This window comes from Leguminivora glycinivorella, chromosome 10 (genome assembly GCF_023078275.1).
Source record: "Leguminivora glycinivorella isolate SPB_JAAS2020 chromosome 10, LegGlyc_1.1, whole genome shotgun sequence".
Taxonomy (NCBI): Eukaryota; Metazoa; Arthropoda; class Insecta; order Lepidoptera; family Tortricidae; genus Leguminivora; species Leguminivora glycinivorella.
In genome coordinates, this window is record NC_062980.1 from 9,220,210 (window position 1) to 9,239,119 (window position 18,910).

The following is an 18,910-nucleotide window of genomic DNA, read 5'->3' on the forward strand; positions in this document are numbered from 1 at the left end:
AGTACTTGACTGCGTACCCTTGATGTCGCTGATGATTTATTATTTTTCCCCTCACTAGCTCGGAAACACGTGTTTTGTCCTTTAATACCAGCGGGTAAAAACGCATTTTATCCACTAGTGGGTAAAGTAATTTGACCTTGAATAAAGTCAAATTAACTGCTTTAAAATTGATAAAAGTAGGTGAATATAGTAATAAAGATGATTTACCACCTGTGGAACTACTGGAAGCAGTGGTAAACGCATTTTTTGCGTTGTAGTTTCTTCGCTATAGTGAGGGGAAAAGTTTTGTGTTACACTCGGGTGCAAATGTATTTTACTTCACGTGTGTTAAAAAACTCGCAAGTTCAGGATTCTGTTCTCGAACCACTCGCTTCGCTCGTGGTTCAACTATAGAATCCTTTCACTTGCTCGTTTTTCAATTCCACACTCGGCGTTAAAATACAACTTTGCCCCCTTGTATAACAAATAACTATTATTATGATGCTGCGTGAACATTCCAACTCACTAAACCACATGTGGAATACATAACAGTTTTGTTTCGATCACAATACATAGGTATAATTTAATCTAAGCGAATATAAACATCATAAATATATTAACCAGGTAAAAGCGCTTATCTTTTTTTACAATTTCTAGTGAATTACGGTAAACAAGTGACAGATGGCTAACCTTCCTCGTTCTCTCTTCATCCGCTTATTAAACACATTGTATTGAATACCTTTATCGCAGACGATGAAAACCGACTTTATATCAATGTTATAAAGATTGAAATGTGAAAGCTTTTCTCCCTGTACAGTTACACCGGCGCGACATCTCCATCGCGTCGCAATCAACTTATTATAGACCAGTGCTCTCGATAGTGATGGAAAAACTTAGAGCCATTAGAAGCACAGTTACGTAAAACGTGCACCAGTACAAATGTGGTAAAAAGTTACGAACTGGTCAGTTCTGCGCAGAGACGAGTAACGGACCCGACACAACCAACTTCAGAAAGGCCTAAGCACTGGCTTTTCACACAAATTATAAGCCCTTATACTTTCTACGATCAAACCAGTCCACAGTCAATGGATTTGAAAAACTGGTCGAGGCTTTTAGTCCGCATTTAATGGCCGGTGACATTGATTATAAGGCATTTAAGCTACGAGCGAATCGGTATTTTGATGATATGAAATCGTTGCGAGTTAATGTATAAAAAATATAAATGGACACATTTATACAAATGTAATAAAAAAGGTATTTTGCTTTGCCGTTGTCGAGAACGGATACCGTTATTTAGTCAATTTATATTTGTTTCATTGGCCAAGAGTGAGTTGAATTCCATAGGTACACAGGAAACTTTCCATGCCATCATGCATCGTTCAAGGTAATAAAAGGCAAATCATTAATCATCAGCGAAATTACAGGAAAACGTTTAATTTATAATTCATTTATTAATTTTATATTTACTATTTGATGTTATAGAGGCAATAAAATTCAACAGTTCATTAGAATATTTACGGTAAATTGCAAGCTAATCTCATATAGGTGTTTCATTGTCTAACATTAAAAAAATACAATATTTTATCTGATCAAAATTATAATCATTAATGAATATAATGACACAAGTGAATGATGAGATGACAAGTGATACAGAGGTATAGAAGAGGACATGGAAACAAGGAGATGATGAAAAATAAAATAAAAATACCAAAAATAAATAAAATAAAAAATGACGGGTGATAGAGAGGTATGGAAGAGAAGAACATGCTGCGCCGACCCAAAATGAGTGGGATAAGGGCAGGCGAATGATATAATGACACTAACTTATGTATATTATGCCAGCATTTTCTTTTAAGGTGCATTAGGGTAATTTCGAATGACAGAAATGCTCGGGTAATTTCGAAAGGGGAATCTTGATATGATGGAAATAATGATGATTTTTATGCGACTTTCGAAATTTCCCTAATGCACGTTAATGTATTATGATAACAAACCTTAACCCAAAACAGGAATAATGTAATTAACACTAAATTACGAGGTTGATTTTAATTCAGAATGCAAGTACATATTTTACCTTTCCTTTCCGAGATAACTTTGATATTAATTATTTTTAACGACGGCGGATTTTTCCTTTCTCGGAGAAGACTGGTGAGTCTTCTCCGAGACCACGGGGAACTTTGATATCAGTTTAATATGTAGTTATACGCGATTAAGTCCCGGTTTTTAAAAATAATTATGTGTAATAATCGTGAAAGTTTAAATCAGAACTTTGATATTGACTTGTAATATCAGTTAACAGTAGTTAAGCATTAGCTATACCAGTTCCTATCCCGTTAGCGCCACTATAAACCGGGATCAGCCTTAGAATACCACCACATAAATGATGCACATAACAACTATGCATTTACACGTATACGTAATTCAATTCAATCATTAAATTGATGTTATATACTGGTGTATTCCAATTATAATAAACATCAAAATATCAGATCAAAATACGATAAGGATCGGATTTGTCAGTATCAAAAGTCATGGTACAAGAAACGCCACTTCAGACACGGACAGAGTGGCAAAATTACAGATTTTTGACAAGACTGTTAAATTTGGCCAGTTTAAATACGACAAACTAGCGGTAAATATGGAAAATAACATTTTATATGTATAAAAAACGTTGAAGTTAACTCATAAATACTATGTAGTAGGTAAGTGAACATTTCTGTGTAAGCTTAGTCTACTTGGCTAAGCTACGAGTCTACGAAAAATTGCGAGATAACAATCCAATAGTTGACCTAATTTTGGTAAACGAAATGTTTGCTCATCTTTCGACGTTGATAGATCATATCCATAACAAATCCGAAAATGACTGTAACAATCAGAATTCGCCTCTGGTTTAACATTTTGCACTGATTTAAACACCGTGGTTAAATGCTTTATATCTTTACGACTTGTTTTTTGAGCGCATAGGTGTTCTACATGCCCGTAAATGGTTAAGCTTTATGAAAGTCACAAAACATCTTTTTACGTTGGGGATTTGGGAATGACATTATTTATTATACTTTTACTGAAAATTTCCGGTTTCGAGCTCTACATGTTTGGCGAAACTCGTTTTGTATGCATTCCTTTAATATCAATACCTATGTTATGACTAGGGTTGCCAACCGTACTATATAATATAGTACTGTACTATATTTTGGCCCAGCGTACTATATTCTAGATGAAGCATATATAGTACGCAAAAGTACTATATTTTTGGGGTCCATGCCAGTGGCGAATTTACACTAGAGTCAAACCGCCAGGAGCGGCGTTTTGATAATGAAAAAAAATTTCGCGCTCGCTCCACTCGCGCTTTTATTCATATTTAACCTTCACTGTACATTTCATTACTTCGTTCTGTCCTGCAAATATTGCAGTTACGTATAAAGCCACCGTTGTTTGCAAACATTTGTATTTTTTTCCATGAAATCTTAAATAACGACATTTCTTAAGGGGATTCTCTACTCCGCTGAGCTTCGATTTGAATCCATTACTATTATGAATATTACGATAGTTTCTGAAGCATATCATATTAACAGAATCGTCTTTAAACAAACTAGCATCCCATAATTAGGTACCTACCTACTTCACAGCTCATTGATTCTGTGATATTTAGCATCAAAGTTGAACTATTTTAGGACCGAAACTGGTTCTTTGGTCAAAATTTTTGCCTTAATTAGTTTAAAATTAAAATCGCTTTTGCATTTTTATAAAAGTCTAGATTTCATTGAAGAAAAAATGTTTTTAAAACAATGTCAAATTTCATAAAAATTATAAGTACTTATAATATGGGTATTTTTTTTAAATATGGGTCTTGTAAAAAAAGTAAGTAGGTAACAATTGAAATTAAAAGAATATTAATAGGTACGTAAGTAAAAATTGCACACCTGTCAATACTACTCAATACATTTAGAAAGTGATAGAAGACTCAATATTGCATATTTTTCCAAATACGCCATATATATTATTGGTGTTCAATAAAACATTTGGTACATTACATACAATAGATAAACTAGTTATATATTACGCTAAGTAAAACATTCGACAACATGAAAGTTTGCTTTTTTAAAAAAGGTCAAATGTTAAGTTGGTAAATGTGAGCTTGGCAAATAAAACAATAAGTTGGGAAATGAACATTCGGCGGAATAAGGCCCCGCGCACACGGAGGCAACAGTTGCTCGGCGACTTTCGTATTTGTATGAAAAGTTGCGTCGCCTCGTGTGCGCACTTTCATACTAAGCCATGGTCGCGACAAAAAAGTCGCCGGCAACAGTTGCCCGTGTGCGCGGGCCCTAAAATTGCGCGAAACGTGAGTTGGGAAGTGATATTCGGCCATACAACTTTCGACGATACCACAGAATATATAATAGTACAAGACGATACTTAAATAAGAGAACCAATGCAACACAAAACTTGTCAAAAATCGATGAAAACCGAATGGAGCCCCTTAGAGTGGACAGAAAGAACGATCTCTACGACTTGGTTATCGATTATGTGTACCGTACTATATTTTATTTCGGTGTACTATATTTTTTAGATGGAATTTTCTAAAATACTATATTTCCCTAAAAAAAATTTGGCAACCCTAGTTATGACTTATGGTTTAATGGTTAAGTTATTTTGTATCTGGTGCATTTCTTATGTGACTTTGTTCCGACATATTGGAACATCCAAGATTTATCTAAAGTAAAATCATAAGTATTTTTTTGGTAACCAATCATAATTAATAGGATAAGGAATAGGAATACGAATACCTTTATTTGACTACCTACTTACTTTATGTAGATACCTGTTTGACTAAGGGAACTTAGAAGTTAATCACACCGACTGTCGTCTAACTGTATCTAGAAAACAGAGCCTGTTCTATTCGCCCATTAGGAACCATAGATAAAGAGCTCAAATAACAATATAGCTGTACACAAAGCTCAAACACGCGGGCATAATGAAGTTATCTTCAAAGCTTTCGCATTGTGTTAAGAAATTCTAAGCAAACAGTCTCTAAAAGGCTAAACCGACTTGTAATTCATAAAGTAGCGGCTTCTACACACACTGCACAGACACCGCATTATAATTACAAATAGCACGTGGTCATCAGACATAATATTATGTAAAATTTTACTGGTAAATTTGAGTAGCATCTTACACCGTAATTGTGTAGTTATAACAGCCCAGATTCAGCCCCAAAACTCTTTTTTTTTTAATTATTCCAAAATATACACGAGTGTTGGATGTAAACGTTGACACAACTGCATCAAGCGGTTGAGGCGTTGCTAATACTAAATTAATACGGGAGACTATATGTGTGGGTGACTTTGAGTTGGCTTGGCTTGAATGTTCCGTCTAACAGTTGAGGTGGTCTGCGGGCTGACACACAGTGACCAGTTTCGCAGCTACTCAAGTGCTATTTACTCGGTACACCCAGTATTTTACAGCGATAGGCAGCACAACGGAGGGGGTCTGACGCGCCGTTGCTACGATTACACGCAGTTACGTGTTCTATGGATAACTAAACCCATTTATATGTGTCTCCAGGTTTCGTTGTAAGCATAATTAATTATGGCTTTAAGATCATAAATAAACATTAGTTGACTCGCTTTAATGTAATTGTACGGTGACTCTACGATGACGTGCTTGTTTATATGTAGAAACAGGTAATAAGTAGGCAAGTATTTGTGTATGTTGCGTTACTCCGTCTAAAATAACGCTGCATTGTACAGAGCCGAGCCTTTGAGTGAATCATTGCACAGTGGAATCAGATAAGCGGCCTTGATGTCTTCACATTATTTGATTTTGATGTTTGCTCAGATGCAAGTCGGCGTCGGGCGTTGCACTTTCCTTCCATGCACATGACGCAGGATACACTTTATAGGAAACTATACATATTATTATTTGTGAAGTGTTGAAGTCGTAGAATCATCTACCTAAGTAAATAGTTTTAAATCCAAGAAATATAACAAAAACAGTATATTGTTTATGTTATAAATTGATAATTTAGTGCTTAAAGTAAAGAGCAAAGGAAGCTGGGTACTTCACAAATAGCCACGATGTTTAGGTACAAGTAAGGAATGTTCAATTAATTCAAACTCGTTTCAAGATTATTTTTCATTCGGTGCACACTACCATGATAATTCAGTGCATTATAATTATGAAATATCAATAAGTTAGTAAATGAGCAAAATAATATAAGAGGTCATCGCCATGTTTGTCAACTGTATCAAGAACTGACTGCATTGCTTCCTACTTAGTTAAATAAAAAAAGAGTGTAATAATATCCATATTTGAAGAAACATTTATCATTATTCATTAACGAATCTGGAATAAAATCAAGCAAATCGTCTTATTTTACTACACTATAAACATAACTGTAATAAACACTAGCAGACCTAACTGTTATCTTACCGGCTTGCCCAGATTCAAGTTACACAAGTTGTTATAGGTAATTGGACGTAAACTCATCTGTTACTCGATCGAGTGACCTTTTAAGGCCCGTCCATATCGCAGCCGCCATCCCAACAAGTCAGCTGTCAAACGATCCCATTGACCTTCTGCATCACGATGAAGAACCTCGGGTTATCAGGGCCCATTATTAAATTGTGTGACCTGTATAAGTGAGGGCAGATATTTTATGGTGGGATAAAACAGTGCATTTTAATCTACGTGTATGAATTGAAATTACTATGTGTTCTTCTTTATCTTTATCTTTGTTAGTCTATTTGTTAGTCTTTTTTTGTCTTAGCATATTTAAGTAGATATTGCCATAAATAAACCCAACTCCTTCATTTTTTTATTGACTGCCTTGACATTTTGTACATAGGAATGGACGTTAAAAAAAGTATTACTACGTTGGATGTCTATAAATCAGTCCAGTGAAGTCTTCAAAATCCTCAAATAATTTAACGATCCTGGCGAGTCTCACGACGCATCCTGCTTAATATTTCGTCTTTTTCTACTGGTGTAGGAGTGCTTTTTTTTAAAACAACTTCTTGGATCACTCGCTCATCGCACTAGGAACCTATCTCGTTCTTTACATATGTGTTGTCTTACAGTCGAGTTCATACATATGTGTACATTTTTTCACCTTAACTCGTCGCAATAAAATGAAAAAATGTACACATATTTATGAACTTGACTGTAAATTCAACTCAATCATTTATTCATAAATAATAATTTACACGTCACATCATCATATTACAATTTGCATTACTGTACATTAGCAAATATGCATAACTTGACAATTATAAATGAAATACATCAATGTATTTGTTACACATGAATTATGACTATTAACAGATTGTAAGTATAAAAAGTCTACTTAATTATATTGCACTTATTTATTTCGAAACAGAATACCGAAATCCGACGCAGCCTCACACTGTGCGGGACCAACTTATCAAAGGTTTACCTGTCCACCATTGTGTCTGGCCGTCGCCCAACGTATTGTAATGGTTTCCGAGAACTCACGTTCTAGTTCTAACCTCGATTCGTTTTAATCTACTTCTAAATTAGAATACCCAGCTAGTGTTACAGGCACGTATGAAATGGTAACACTGGTGTAACAATGAGTACTTAGATGATTGATTAGCTTTACCAACTATAGGTACAGTGGTCAGCGTCACCTCAATGCCTTTTTATAGTTATTATTTAATAGGTAGGACAGAATAGTTTTATTTTTATTTTATTTTATAAGTCATTAATTTATCTACAAGTGTGCCAATATGTGTAACAACTTTATTGACTTGTGATTTTAATGAATCCAAGGATTTAGGGTTCGATTTTTGCCTTTTACCCGTCAGTATTTAACAATGTAGATACACATTTGATAGTTAAATAGGTTTTACAAATTAATATATAACTCGATAATAATCGAGGTGATAAGATATATAAGATAAGGTATAGAAGACATGCAATAAAAACACAATGCTATAGAATGGACGTTCAAGCAAATCTTGTCACTAAAAAGAGGCGGCAAATTTGAAAAATTCAAGAGGCACCTTTTTTTAGTGACAACGTGACAAGATTTGTTTGACCGTCTATATACATACCATACTCCTAATAAAAATTATTTTAAATACATAATACCATTATAAGTGTATAATACTATCCAATAACGCTAACAAGGAGCCCATAATGGTTCTCGTCGGAACATGTGAGCGCCTCCGTAACCCGAGGGCAGGTATTTACCATAACAAGGGGAACAATGGCTCGGAAGGAGAAGCGGGCCTAACTAGGTGTAAAACGAGCCCTTTGTACGGCCTGGACTAGAAATCTTCGCTAGGGATTATGTTGCTAATGCCCTTTGGACGCTATCTATACTACAATGTTCGGCAAATAAAGCATTGTTTACATGCGTTTACATGGAAGTGTAGGTACTACCGAACCTGCCTTAACTGTGCCTTATTCAGTCCAAAGCAAACTCGATTACAATAGTATTTTAATACAATCCAATTATTTACTCGTTTTGAAAGACTTTTAAACTGTAATTCACATATCGATATCGACACGACACAGTCATATCCATTACTTAAAACAAAATAAAAATCTAAGTACTTAAGCACTAAAGGTGAACAAAAACTCGAGCTCTATTTTTCTACATCCAGAACGCCAGACCACGTTTTCAATGAGCAAGTATGTAAGCACTTATGCAGCTTAGCGAAAGTGGCCAGTGTCTGACAGAGGTCCGAGCCATACCGGGCAGCGCGGCCAATTAGAGGGAATGTGCCCGTCGGGAATCCGCCATTCTTCACAGGGAGTTACAATTTATATTTCACCGCGCTCACTTTACTACCTCGCTCGCCAATAACTCTAACATACAGAATAAGCACCGTACTCATCCGCAATTTTCTGATTGCGCGATACCGCGAATATCGGTAATTTTACATTCACAGTTAAACCGAAATTGCGAGACCCATCATCAGATATCGCTTCTTAATTTAAGCGAATATTCAAGATTATACGCACGGATGCCGGTTTGGAATCCGCCTGTAGAGACAAGGCGCTCCTTAAAAGGCGGCCTGTCGACAATGGCCTGGGAACTCAGCTCATTTGAGGAGAAAATATCATCTCGGACTCAACGGACTCGGACTGCTAAATCGGTTTTTAAATGCGACTTTACAGCCGACGTGTCATGACAAATATGAAGAAGACTGGAGGGATGCTGGCAAATTACTGGAAACACAGGTATGGATATTTTCTTTTGCAGAATTTCTTTAGCAGTGATAAACATTGCAGTAATAATAAGCTTTCGTTTGTAGAATGTATTATGGTTGTCATAAATAAACTTTTTTATTTGAAATTTAATCACTTTGGTAGAATTTGATTTTTTGATGAATTGGTTTTGATATTCTACGATAGTAACCAATTTGTGTAGATAACAGCGGATTGACAACAGGGTAGGTATCATATCACTTGCACCCCAGAGGTGTCATAAAGTATTTAATACCTAATATTTTTAAAACAAATAGGCCCACTGGTTAATTGCTCATAGTACCTATCTTAGGTAAATTTCTTACCTAGCACGCTGTAAAGTGTAAAGTTCGTTAAATGTGAGACAAAAATTGCTGGATCGAGCAAAAAGTGCCTTCAGAATCTTCTATCACGCAATCAAGTAAGGTTCCTAAACCATGTAGTGATAATACAAAAATAGTCCCATTTCCAAGGTTGAAAAATAATAAACGTTTGCGACATAATGCTTTCACTGTCACTATGTGGGAGAATGTTTTGCGTCATGCCTTAATAAGTGCGTCACTTCGAGCCATGTAAACAGGGGGACTATGGCGTGATATCACCAGGATTATCACTATCATTATTATTATTATTATTATTTATTAATCAGGCAGGCAGTTATAACAACTGATAGTTGCCTGTATCCAACAATTCTTTCTTAAGATGTGTTCTTTAAATTTGTTAAGTAGTTATCTAGTCGGTTCTTAAACTGGTTAACATTCAGTGCTGAGATCACGTCCTCTGGTAGTTTGTTCCATGTTTTGACCACTCTGTTGCTGAGAAAATGTTTGCGAGGGTTGTTTTTAGACAGTTCAGATATTAGTTTGTACTGGTGGCCTCGCAGACGGGTGTTATTATTGCGCTTGTACAGGTCTTGAAACTGGTCTATGTCATAGTGCCCCGTTAAAATCTTGAACGTTTCAATGAGGTCTCCACGCTCTCGGCGTTCTTTTAGCGTTGTAAGCTTCAGCACTTTAAGTCGTTCTTCGTAAGACATTTTTTTTAGTTGTTTGGGTATTTTTGTGAAACTACGTTGCACTTTCTCAAGCATCTCAACATCTTTGGCGAAATAAGGGTTCCAGACTTGGAAAGCGTACTCTAAGATGGGTCTAACATATGTCTTGTATATCTTAAGCATGAGTTCAGGCGTTAGTATCCCAAAGGCTTTTCTAGCGAGGTATATTAAAGATTTAGCTCTTTTGGTGATACTTGTTAGATGTTCTTCCCACTTGAGGTTTTCAGTAATTTTGACTCCCAAGTCTTTGCATCATATATCATGTATTTGATGTGATAACAGCTTAGTGGGATATGATTTAATGCGGGCGCCTGCAGTTTATATTCACAACTGATTAGGTATAGGTACTACAGTTGTGATGTTGTGGTGCCGGTGGGAAAAATCTAGATTCAACTAAAGATAAACGTCTCGTCTGATCTTAGTCATCATACATGTATTTTCGTACATTTGATGATGTGTGGAAAACAATCATAATTTTCTTGGAAAAATAGTTATGACTGCTTTTCGTCATTAATGTGTCTAATCCACACCTTAAGCGAAAAGCAACTAAAATTCATAGATTTAGGTAGTGTCTTCTAAGAGGCATTTTAACCTATTATACTATTTGTTTCTTCCATGGTAACTCCAACTTTATCATCAAAACTTCCAACTCAGCACAAATATTCCGACACTTAAATACATTCCATTATTATTCCTTTATTTTTATTTTTATGTGTGTCTAGTGAAGCCTTTAATCGAGTATTAAGCAGCTATTATTGCTCACAAACGTCATCATTAAAGCCCCGTCGGCGTATATTTCTAGGGTTCCGTAATTAAAAATCGAATATAATAATGAAACGCTTTTGGTTTCATAGGTTTAGTAGGACTGTTTTAACATTATTTCAAAGAACCTACTCTGCCTCACACTACACAGTAAAAAGTGAATGAGTACCTATTTAATCCCTCTCATTTTAATTTTATTCGGAATTGTTTTCTTAAAGTAACCCTCAAGCTACAGGCTCAAAAGCAGCTTGAATTGATGCTTTTTACCTGTAGGCATCGTAGCCACAACAAAAAGATCTGTAGGGATTTGGAGCGGAGAACAAACCGCGATGACCTTGCACACGCTAACGAAGGCTGCACTCCATACAAGGCATAACAAAAGAAACGAAATCCGGCCGCGTAAAGACCTGCCACAAAAAATAAAGAAAAAAAAAGAGGCGGTGGCTTCGTGCGCGCAAGCAAAATATTATATGTTACATGAGTCAATACAATACGATGTCAAGGAAAATATACCTAAAGTTTTCCAATAAACAAACAAATGAGTCACCTGACGATATTGCTGGAAAATTCACAAATTTTTTTGATGTTATACCTAGCTGTCACTGATTTGCTCAATATTTTGAGTGTTAATCAATACTGGCCTGCAGATAAGTAAAGTATCAACCAACGCGACTAACTATGGAGTTGTGTTCGGACAGATTTTACAAAATTTACTGACCATTTTGCCATAGACAGTCCAGTTAGTCTACCCTCTAATCAGACTTAGATTCTATGAAATTTGGGGTCAAGTTATATTAGTTACGGGCTCATAGTTGACTATAAATGTTTTGTGAACGAAATAGTAGATGTGATGCCAACTAGGTTACATTGATAACGTATCGCGCGTTACACACGATCCGCGCGAACATACGGTTCTAATGTTATGATTTCTAAGCGGTTATCTTCAGAACAATTTATATAGGTATATATCGTAGTAGAACAATGCAATAGCGTAATATTGTAGAAATACCTTAGGTATATTGCAGTAAAATGCATAAGTAGTAACATTAAGTTTGCTCTCGGCATGAAAGCCTCTACAGGATATTAGGTACCTACTCGTAGTTACACGTATAAATTAGGAAGGACGAAATAATTAAAACAAACCTAAGTACTTATGCAAAAATTATTTCATTCTTGAATAACTAAGCTTTCAAACAAAAATAAACTAAATCTAAATTCATCCGTTCGGGAGCTACGATGCCACAGATAGACAGACAGACAAACAAACAGACAGACAAACGGATACGTCAATATTATAACACCCCGTCATTTTTGCGTCGGGGGTAAAAACTCGAATTTAACACAATCGTAATAGACCACTAAGTAACCGCTTAACCACTACACTAGTTGCTGAAATAAATCGTCAAGTCAGTCAGCCAGGTTTTGGATTAGCAACACTGATCGTTGCTCCACATCGAGCTACTGTCTGCACTAATTTGAATAAATGACTATAGCATTGAGTACTGGCTGATACCTCATTGTATTGTCCATTCACGTTTAACCAGTTTGCTCTAAATAGGAGATATCGTCCAATGGCGTGGTTAATCAGAAATCGCACCTCATTACACTTCAATTCTTCCAATTAGGTACTTACTAGTCAGTATCTGATTAGTCAGATTTGAAACTGCGGTTTAAAATCTTAGTTAATTTATAGCCAGTCGCGTTTATAAGAACGAGACTAAATACATGTGGCATAATAAATTATAGTATACAATAACATCATTTATTTTGAATTCTCAAAACGCAGGAGAATTCAAAAAAAACTTCCCCTAGGTACGTTGCTATTTACACTTTCAGTATTTTTGCGTATTTTTACACGACTGCCCAGAATAGAAGTGAATTGTTAGTATTGTTACTCGAATATGGAAAGCTCTTGATATAGCCTTAAATAATTATATTAATTATGACTTGATGATCTTTAATTTCAACATGGTTATTATAATTCGAATGGTTTTACAACTTAAAAATAAACATTTAAACGAAACCATCTGTCGGTGTAAAGCTGTGTGCCCGCAAGAAGCACCTACGCCGAGGCGGTGGGCGGCGCGCCCTCACAGGCTCGACTTGATCTTGTTCTGTTGGTTCCGTTTTGTATAAGTAATTTGGTGTCGAAGCTTTGTTCTATTTTCAAATTGATCTTAAAGAACCGTTGATAGTTCACACTCCAGAACAATAATTTGTTCTCTCGTGACAGAGCGTTAGTAGGACTTTTCAATTATTTATACTTAAAGTACTTTAACATCAAATAATAGGTATAAAGATAGCTTGTACAGTCGCAAATACATTGGAGCTTTTAAAGCTCTATTAACGAAATGTCGGGACTCGCATTTATTGTCGTTAGAATGCCTGTTCTGATAATGAGGAGGCACACTGACATTTTATCCCACCAGGCGGCGCGCTGTGCAGGTGCCTTGGCATGTCACTGTCATTCATATGTGAGAGAGAAAAAATATATCATCTCTCTCACTTATGAAGTTCTTTATCTGTGCAATGGACTAATAAGGTGGCGCCATCTGTCATAACCTTTGAGTGTGCCTCCTCATTGTGAGCTTTTTCAGTTGCGATATATGTAATGGCGACCTTAATGGCGACTATACCTACTATTTTAACAGAAAAAATTATACCTCTACGTTCTCGATTAAAAAATACTTTTTTGCATATTTCTTCAAGTCTGTATTGAACACGTATAAAACATTACATCTACACAAATACAAAAAAATGTAAATTTAAGTAAAGACGGCAATTTAAAGACCGGTCTTATATTTAACGATTACCGTCAAGCAACTGCTTATCACCATTTATTAAAGTTTTATTACTACTTATTGCTTTAAACTATCAACATCGCTAAGTAATAACTTGGGAGACTGTCTCACTTGATTAGTCGAACAATAACTTGGCTGTCGACTGAAAATAGTTAAGAATGTTAAGATTTATAAATATCAGTAATAAATAAGCGTGTTATCCCGTAAGTTACTAAGATGTTCGGTAATTGGAACAGTTTCACATGTCAGGGAAGAAAATACGGGAGCCATTATGGAGGCGTCAGTATGTGATTACTTACTACGACGACATATACAAACATTAGCTTTTTTACATCAATGGACTAATAAATCAACAACCTTGAATGTTTTATAGTAGCATTTATCAAGGAGCTTTTTATTGGATAATTTTGGTTTATGGTAGTAAACTATTTCAAAATGGAAGGACTATCTATCAGAGCGTAAAAAACTGACCATTTTAATTTGATGTTTTCCCAGCTTGAGCTCAGGTAATAACACAAATAATAAACGACTAAATGGGAGTGTAAATAGTGAAACGCATCGTAACTACCTGGGTTTTAATTTGGATTTAAATAAATAAAGATTCAAAAAAGGAGATAAATCCTTATTTTTGTATTAAAAGCGTAGGTATATCAATTTCTATGGGCGAGCGCCGGAGCACCCCGCGAGCATGACGTGTGAACATTTTAATTGGGAGGAATCGCTCATGGGGGACAACCCCACTTAACCAGAAATAGGATTATTGAAACGAGCTGCGGCTTCTCAAATTGTGTTCACACGTACTTACTTCGGAATTTGGACACTTACTTAACAAAATAGAAACTTCTTAAAATAAAGCTGACAAGCTTTTGAAAGTCACAGGTAAACTATATGTATGGTGAGATCATTAGGAATAAATACAGTCGCGTTTAGTTGCATCTACAATTCTACACACTTTTTTTTGCTAGCCTAAAATGGTGTCCCACTGCTGGGCAAAGGCCTCTCCATGACTCCCGGTTTAGTGCCTCTTCCGACCAGTTAGTGAGAAAGATGTCTAGGTCGTCCCTCCATCTCCTTCTGGGCCTGCCGCGTCCGCGCTCTATCTGTGGCATCCAATTGGTAGCTACACTAGACCACCTGTCAGGATGCATGCGGCAGACGTGACCAGCCCAGTCCCATTTGATTTTGACTTACGAAAATAATAATATCTGATCATGTTTATGTTCTGAGTGTATACTTTTTTTCACATAGGGGTAATTGAATGCGACTATACCAACAGAACATATCCAAAACACGTAATAGTATTGAATGATTCTCATAGTAAATCGTTACGGACAAAACAGAGTCACGCAAACAACGGAATTGGTTACAAAACCGTGTCAAACTGTGAGAAATATCTTTATTTGTGGATAAAACTCGTAACTTCGGCTCGCGCCCACATGTTTGACGAAATATGGACATTTATCTATTTTAGTAGAGATGCGTGTAGAAATGTAAAATATTGAATGTTTACAATTTTATATTTTTGATACAGAAGCTTTCTTGTTAAACAGTTTAAACACTATATTTAAAAGATGTTAAAGTAGGTAAAGTTATAGGTATTAGGACTAGATACATCATTTGGTCGTGGGTAGATAATTATGTATTTTTAACTATATAGTGAAGTTCTAATATTTAAATCTCTCTTAGAGACTATTCAAATAGGAGAGACTTCAAAATTCTGCAATATTTTATAGGAACACCTATTGATTTGAATATTTGTGAAACTTGTGAATTTCTTCGTGATCTTTTACAAACATTTGATGTCATGTATAATATACATTTGATGTAGGTACCTAGACTACCTAGAGAAGCTGCTGATAAAAGTCATATAGTTAAGTACAGGCGATTTTTGTTTTTGTGTGATTCCTTATTAAATTAATTGTCTAAAGTCAAACAACACATCGGCATTTATGTTAAAAACACTATGTAGGCACTGTTATTGTCGACCTCACTTAAATTATTATTCATAAGGAGCCCCGCCCGACATGGCATATAGTTTACGTGGTTGAGTAAAATTACTCCAAGTACTTATATGGAGGAATATTGATGAGATAGCAACCGTACTAAACGCGTGTCAAGTTACTCGATGCTACTGGTATCCTGACTAGTCAACTAGGATAAAGAAAAACGATCTTATATCTTTATACTTAAAGTATATTGTGCTACATAAGTCAATGGATAGTTCAGGTACCTATTCAATATTTGCTTAGAGCCCCGTCAAATTATGTTTACACTTTACGACGGGGTTAAGCAGGATAAGGTTAGATAACGGTTTAATATCATGTTAATCGCGAGACCTATCGATTGCTGTTTAACGATTTAAACTGATTAAACGAGTATGGTAAACAAGTAGTACCTATGCGAGGAAATTCATTTATAATTGATACCGGGTGCAATCGTTAACTTTTTAAGGTTAGAATTTTTATAACCTCTAAAATAGTAGCAACTTTATTCCTCCAGAAATCAAATCTGAGTAACTGCACTGAATTATAGTATAGTATCGTTAAGATACTTCAGATCGTTTAGTTTAGTACATTTTGGAAGAAAATGTTTCTTTATATTTTAACCAAAAAATTAAATATAGGTACAGTAGGTATTGTTTACATAATACTACTGCAGTATTAGTAAGTATGTATTTACTACTTTTGAGTTGAGAATTTCTGTATAATAAATTGGTTATAATACGAACAATGGAGGTGCATGCAGGACAACAACCTCCCAAGGGTGTTGGAACGATTCCAGACGCGATGTTCAAATTTTCATGAGTCACAAGTCGGGATGTTCTCAGAAATCTTCGCAGATAAATTGATGATCTTAATTAAAATGATGATTCATGAGTGTATGGAATATGAAATGATAACTGACTGACCCACGTGTGAGGAAACACTCGTAAACAATGTGCATATTCTCGCTGTATCCATGTGTGACTAAGGACATACTTAATTTATTTCTGATTCAGCCGATAAAATGTTAAACCATATTATCTTTTAAATAGTCAACGCAAGCGCTACAGTGTTTTGACTTTTGTATAGAGATAGGGTTTTTGTATTTCATCGCTCGTTTTTGCGAATTTTGTCGAATTGAAAAATCTGCAATAAATATGTATTTAAATTCTACGATTTACGGAAGCGAGTGGTCAATACTAGATTTCTAGAGTTCGAAAAACAAAAATTAGCTCCCATCTCATCTCCCATCAAAAAAGTATCTCCTAATCTTCTGCGATCTTCGAAATTTGTTGACCGTCGATATGCCCATCGTTCGCTCGAAAATTGCAATGAAGATAGACACTCTTCGGACTACAAGGTTCATGGTAGCTGGGCTGTCGCGTTTTCCCAAACCTGGCGCCGAGACGACCCCGCCGAGGGAACGACCGCGAAAAACCGCGATGCTGTATCGATTGCCCTAATATACCCCCTTGCCAAAACAAGCACTTTCGAAACTTTTAAGAAGCTCTGCTATACTGTATCTACATGAAAAATATTTTCGTGAGATTGATCATCTACTTTACTAATGCTGAACTACGCTAGCGTTATTTTTCCTATCTTAATTATGCAATAGAGTCTTGGAATGCAATGGAACCTATGATTTATGGTATGGGGCTCTAGTGTTACATAATGTTCAGGCAACAATACAATGCAACTCTAGAAACTATTTAAAAAAATATTAAATTTCAAAAAAAAAAGTTTGGATACTTTAAAGCTAGTAACTGTAAAGGTTTGGACTGGTAAAGAAATACCAAGAAGATTCGAAATGTGTGGCTTGTATGATTTTATTTCTTATTTACCAACTTATAAATGCACGATTTGCATAAATACCTAAATACTTATATTTGTTAAGTTTACACTGAGCACGTTCTGCACTCCCGAAGGCTAGCCAGTCAATTATTAATTTATAAAAGTAGTCTTAAGTACTAAAGAGCTCAGCTGACGAAGAATGCTTTAATTACTTCGCTTTTTATTGACACCTTTAAACGCGGCATGTCCGACGTTACACCGACAGGTAAAAACGAACAAGTCCGCCCGAATGTTGGACCTTTTTTTTCGGCCGGACCGGATTGTATTTTACACAAATGAATTTATTTTCTTCCAATAAACAAAAGTCTTCAGTGTTACAAAGTTTCGTTCACTGATCCCATTTGAGTCAAAAGTTTGACCCATTCTCAGTAAATCTAAACTTGATATTACAGCGAAAGTTTTTAGTAAATACAAATATGAAACACGGTTCTATAGTGTCACTATCGCCATTCTTGATAAGCGACGCGCCTCTGATAACTGTGATATCAGAATTCCACATAATTCTTATTGTAAACTTGGTAACCTTTCGCAGTCAGATCAACAGACTGATAGAATAGAACACATGGACCAGCGACCTTCGCACGTGACATCATACCAAGCTGCGCTAACACTTACAATAACACTAAACTATTACTTACCAGCTTGTACTCCCGCCTGCTTCATTCAAAGTCAGGTGTTCTGCGACAGAAAATCCAAAGTACGAGCCCTTTTCACCAAACTTTATCACAGGAATCCTGGGTTCCAGATTAAAGCTGGAGACACTGTACAAAATGCACAAAAATACAACACTTTCACACTTAATTTTGTAAGCCATCGTGGATAGTTCGTTAGTACGTCGTGGAATATTTCACTAATTTACCGTCTCGAAGTTAATTCGCGCATTGCGATTTTCGTAATAGTTTCCGCTTACACGGTCGACGAGTGGACCAACTCGCATGCCGTTCGCCGGCCGAGTATTTAGCCTCTCGGCTCTACGCTCAAACGACACAACTTATTTTACACGCGGCCAGCCTCTCTAAAGGCAACTGAACTCATAAAACAGACATTGATGAAACCGCCATCTAGCGTCGCCTTTGTAAGATATGCTTCATATTCCACTGTGTCGCCATCTATTAAGTACTTGAGTTAATATTTTTGGTCCTTCGAACCGGACTGTGTTATGTTCCTACTTGAGTTGAGTAGTATGGAGTTTCACTTGATCCCACTAGATGTCAGCTTTATACATTTCTGAAACAGGATTTGCATAGGATTATGGGTCTATCTGT

At 35.9% G+C, this 18,910-nt stretch overlaps 1 protein-coding gene across 2 annotated transcripts in view; it reads right to left on the reverse strand.

Annotated features, from left to right (window-relative positions):
* Positions 1–18,441, reverse strand: part of LOC125230299 (dual oxidase) — a 219,468-nt gene extending 201,027 nt beyond the window's left edge. Inside the window, exon 1 of one of the 2 annotated variants that reach the window (XM_048135426.1) lies at positions 18,284–18,441. In XM_048135426.1, coding sequence (XP_047991383.1) covers positions 18,284–18,308 — 25 coding nt within the window. In that variant the 5' untranslated portion in view covers positions 18,309–18,441. The remainder of the gene's footprint in view (positions 1–18,283) is intronic. The other variant, XM_048135425.1, reaches the window with a different exon arrangement.
* Positions 18,442–18,910: the final 469 nt, after the last annotated feature.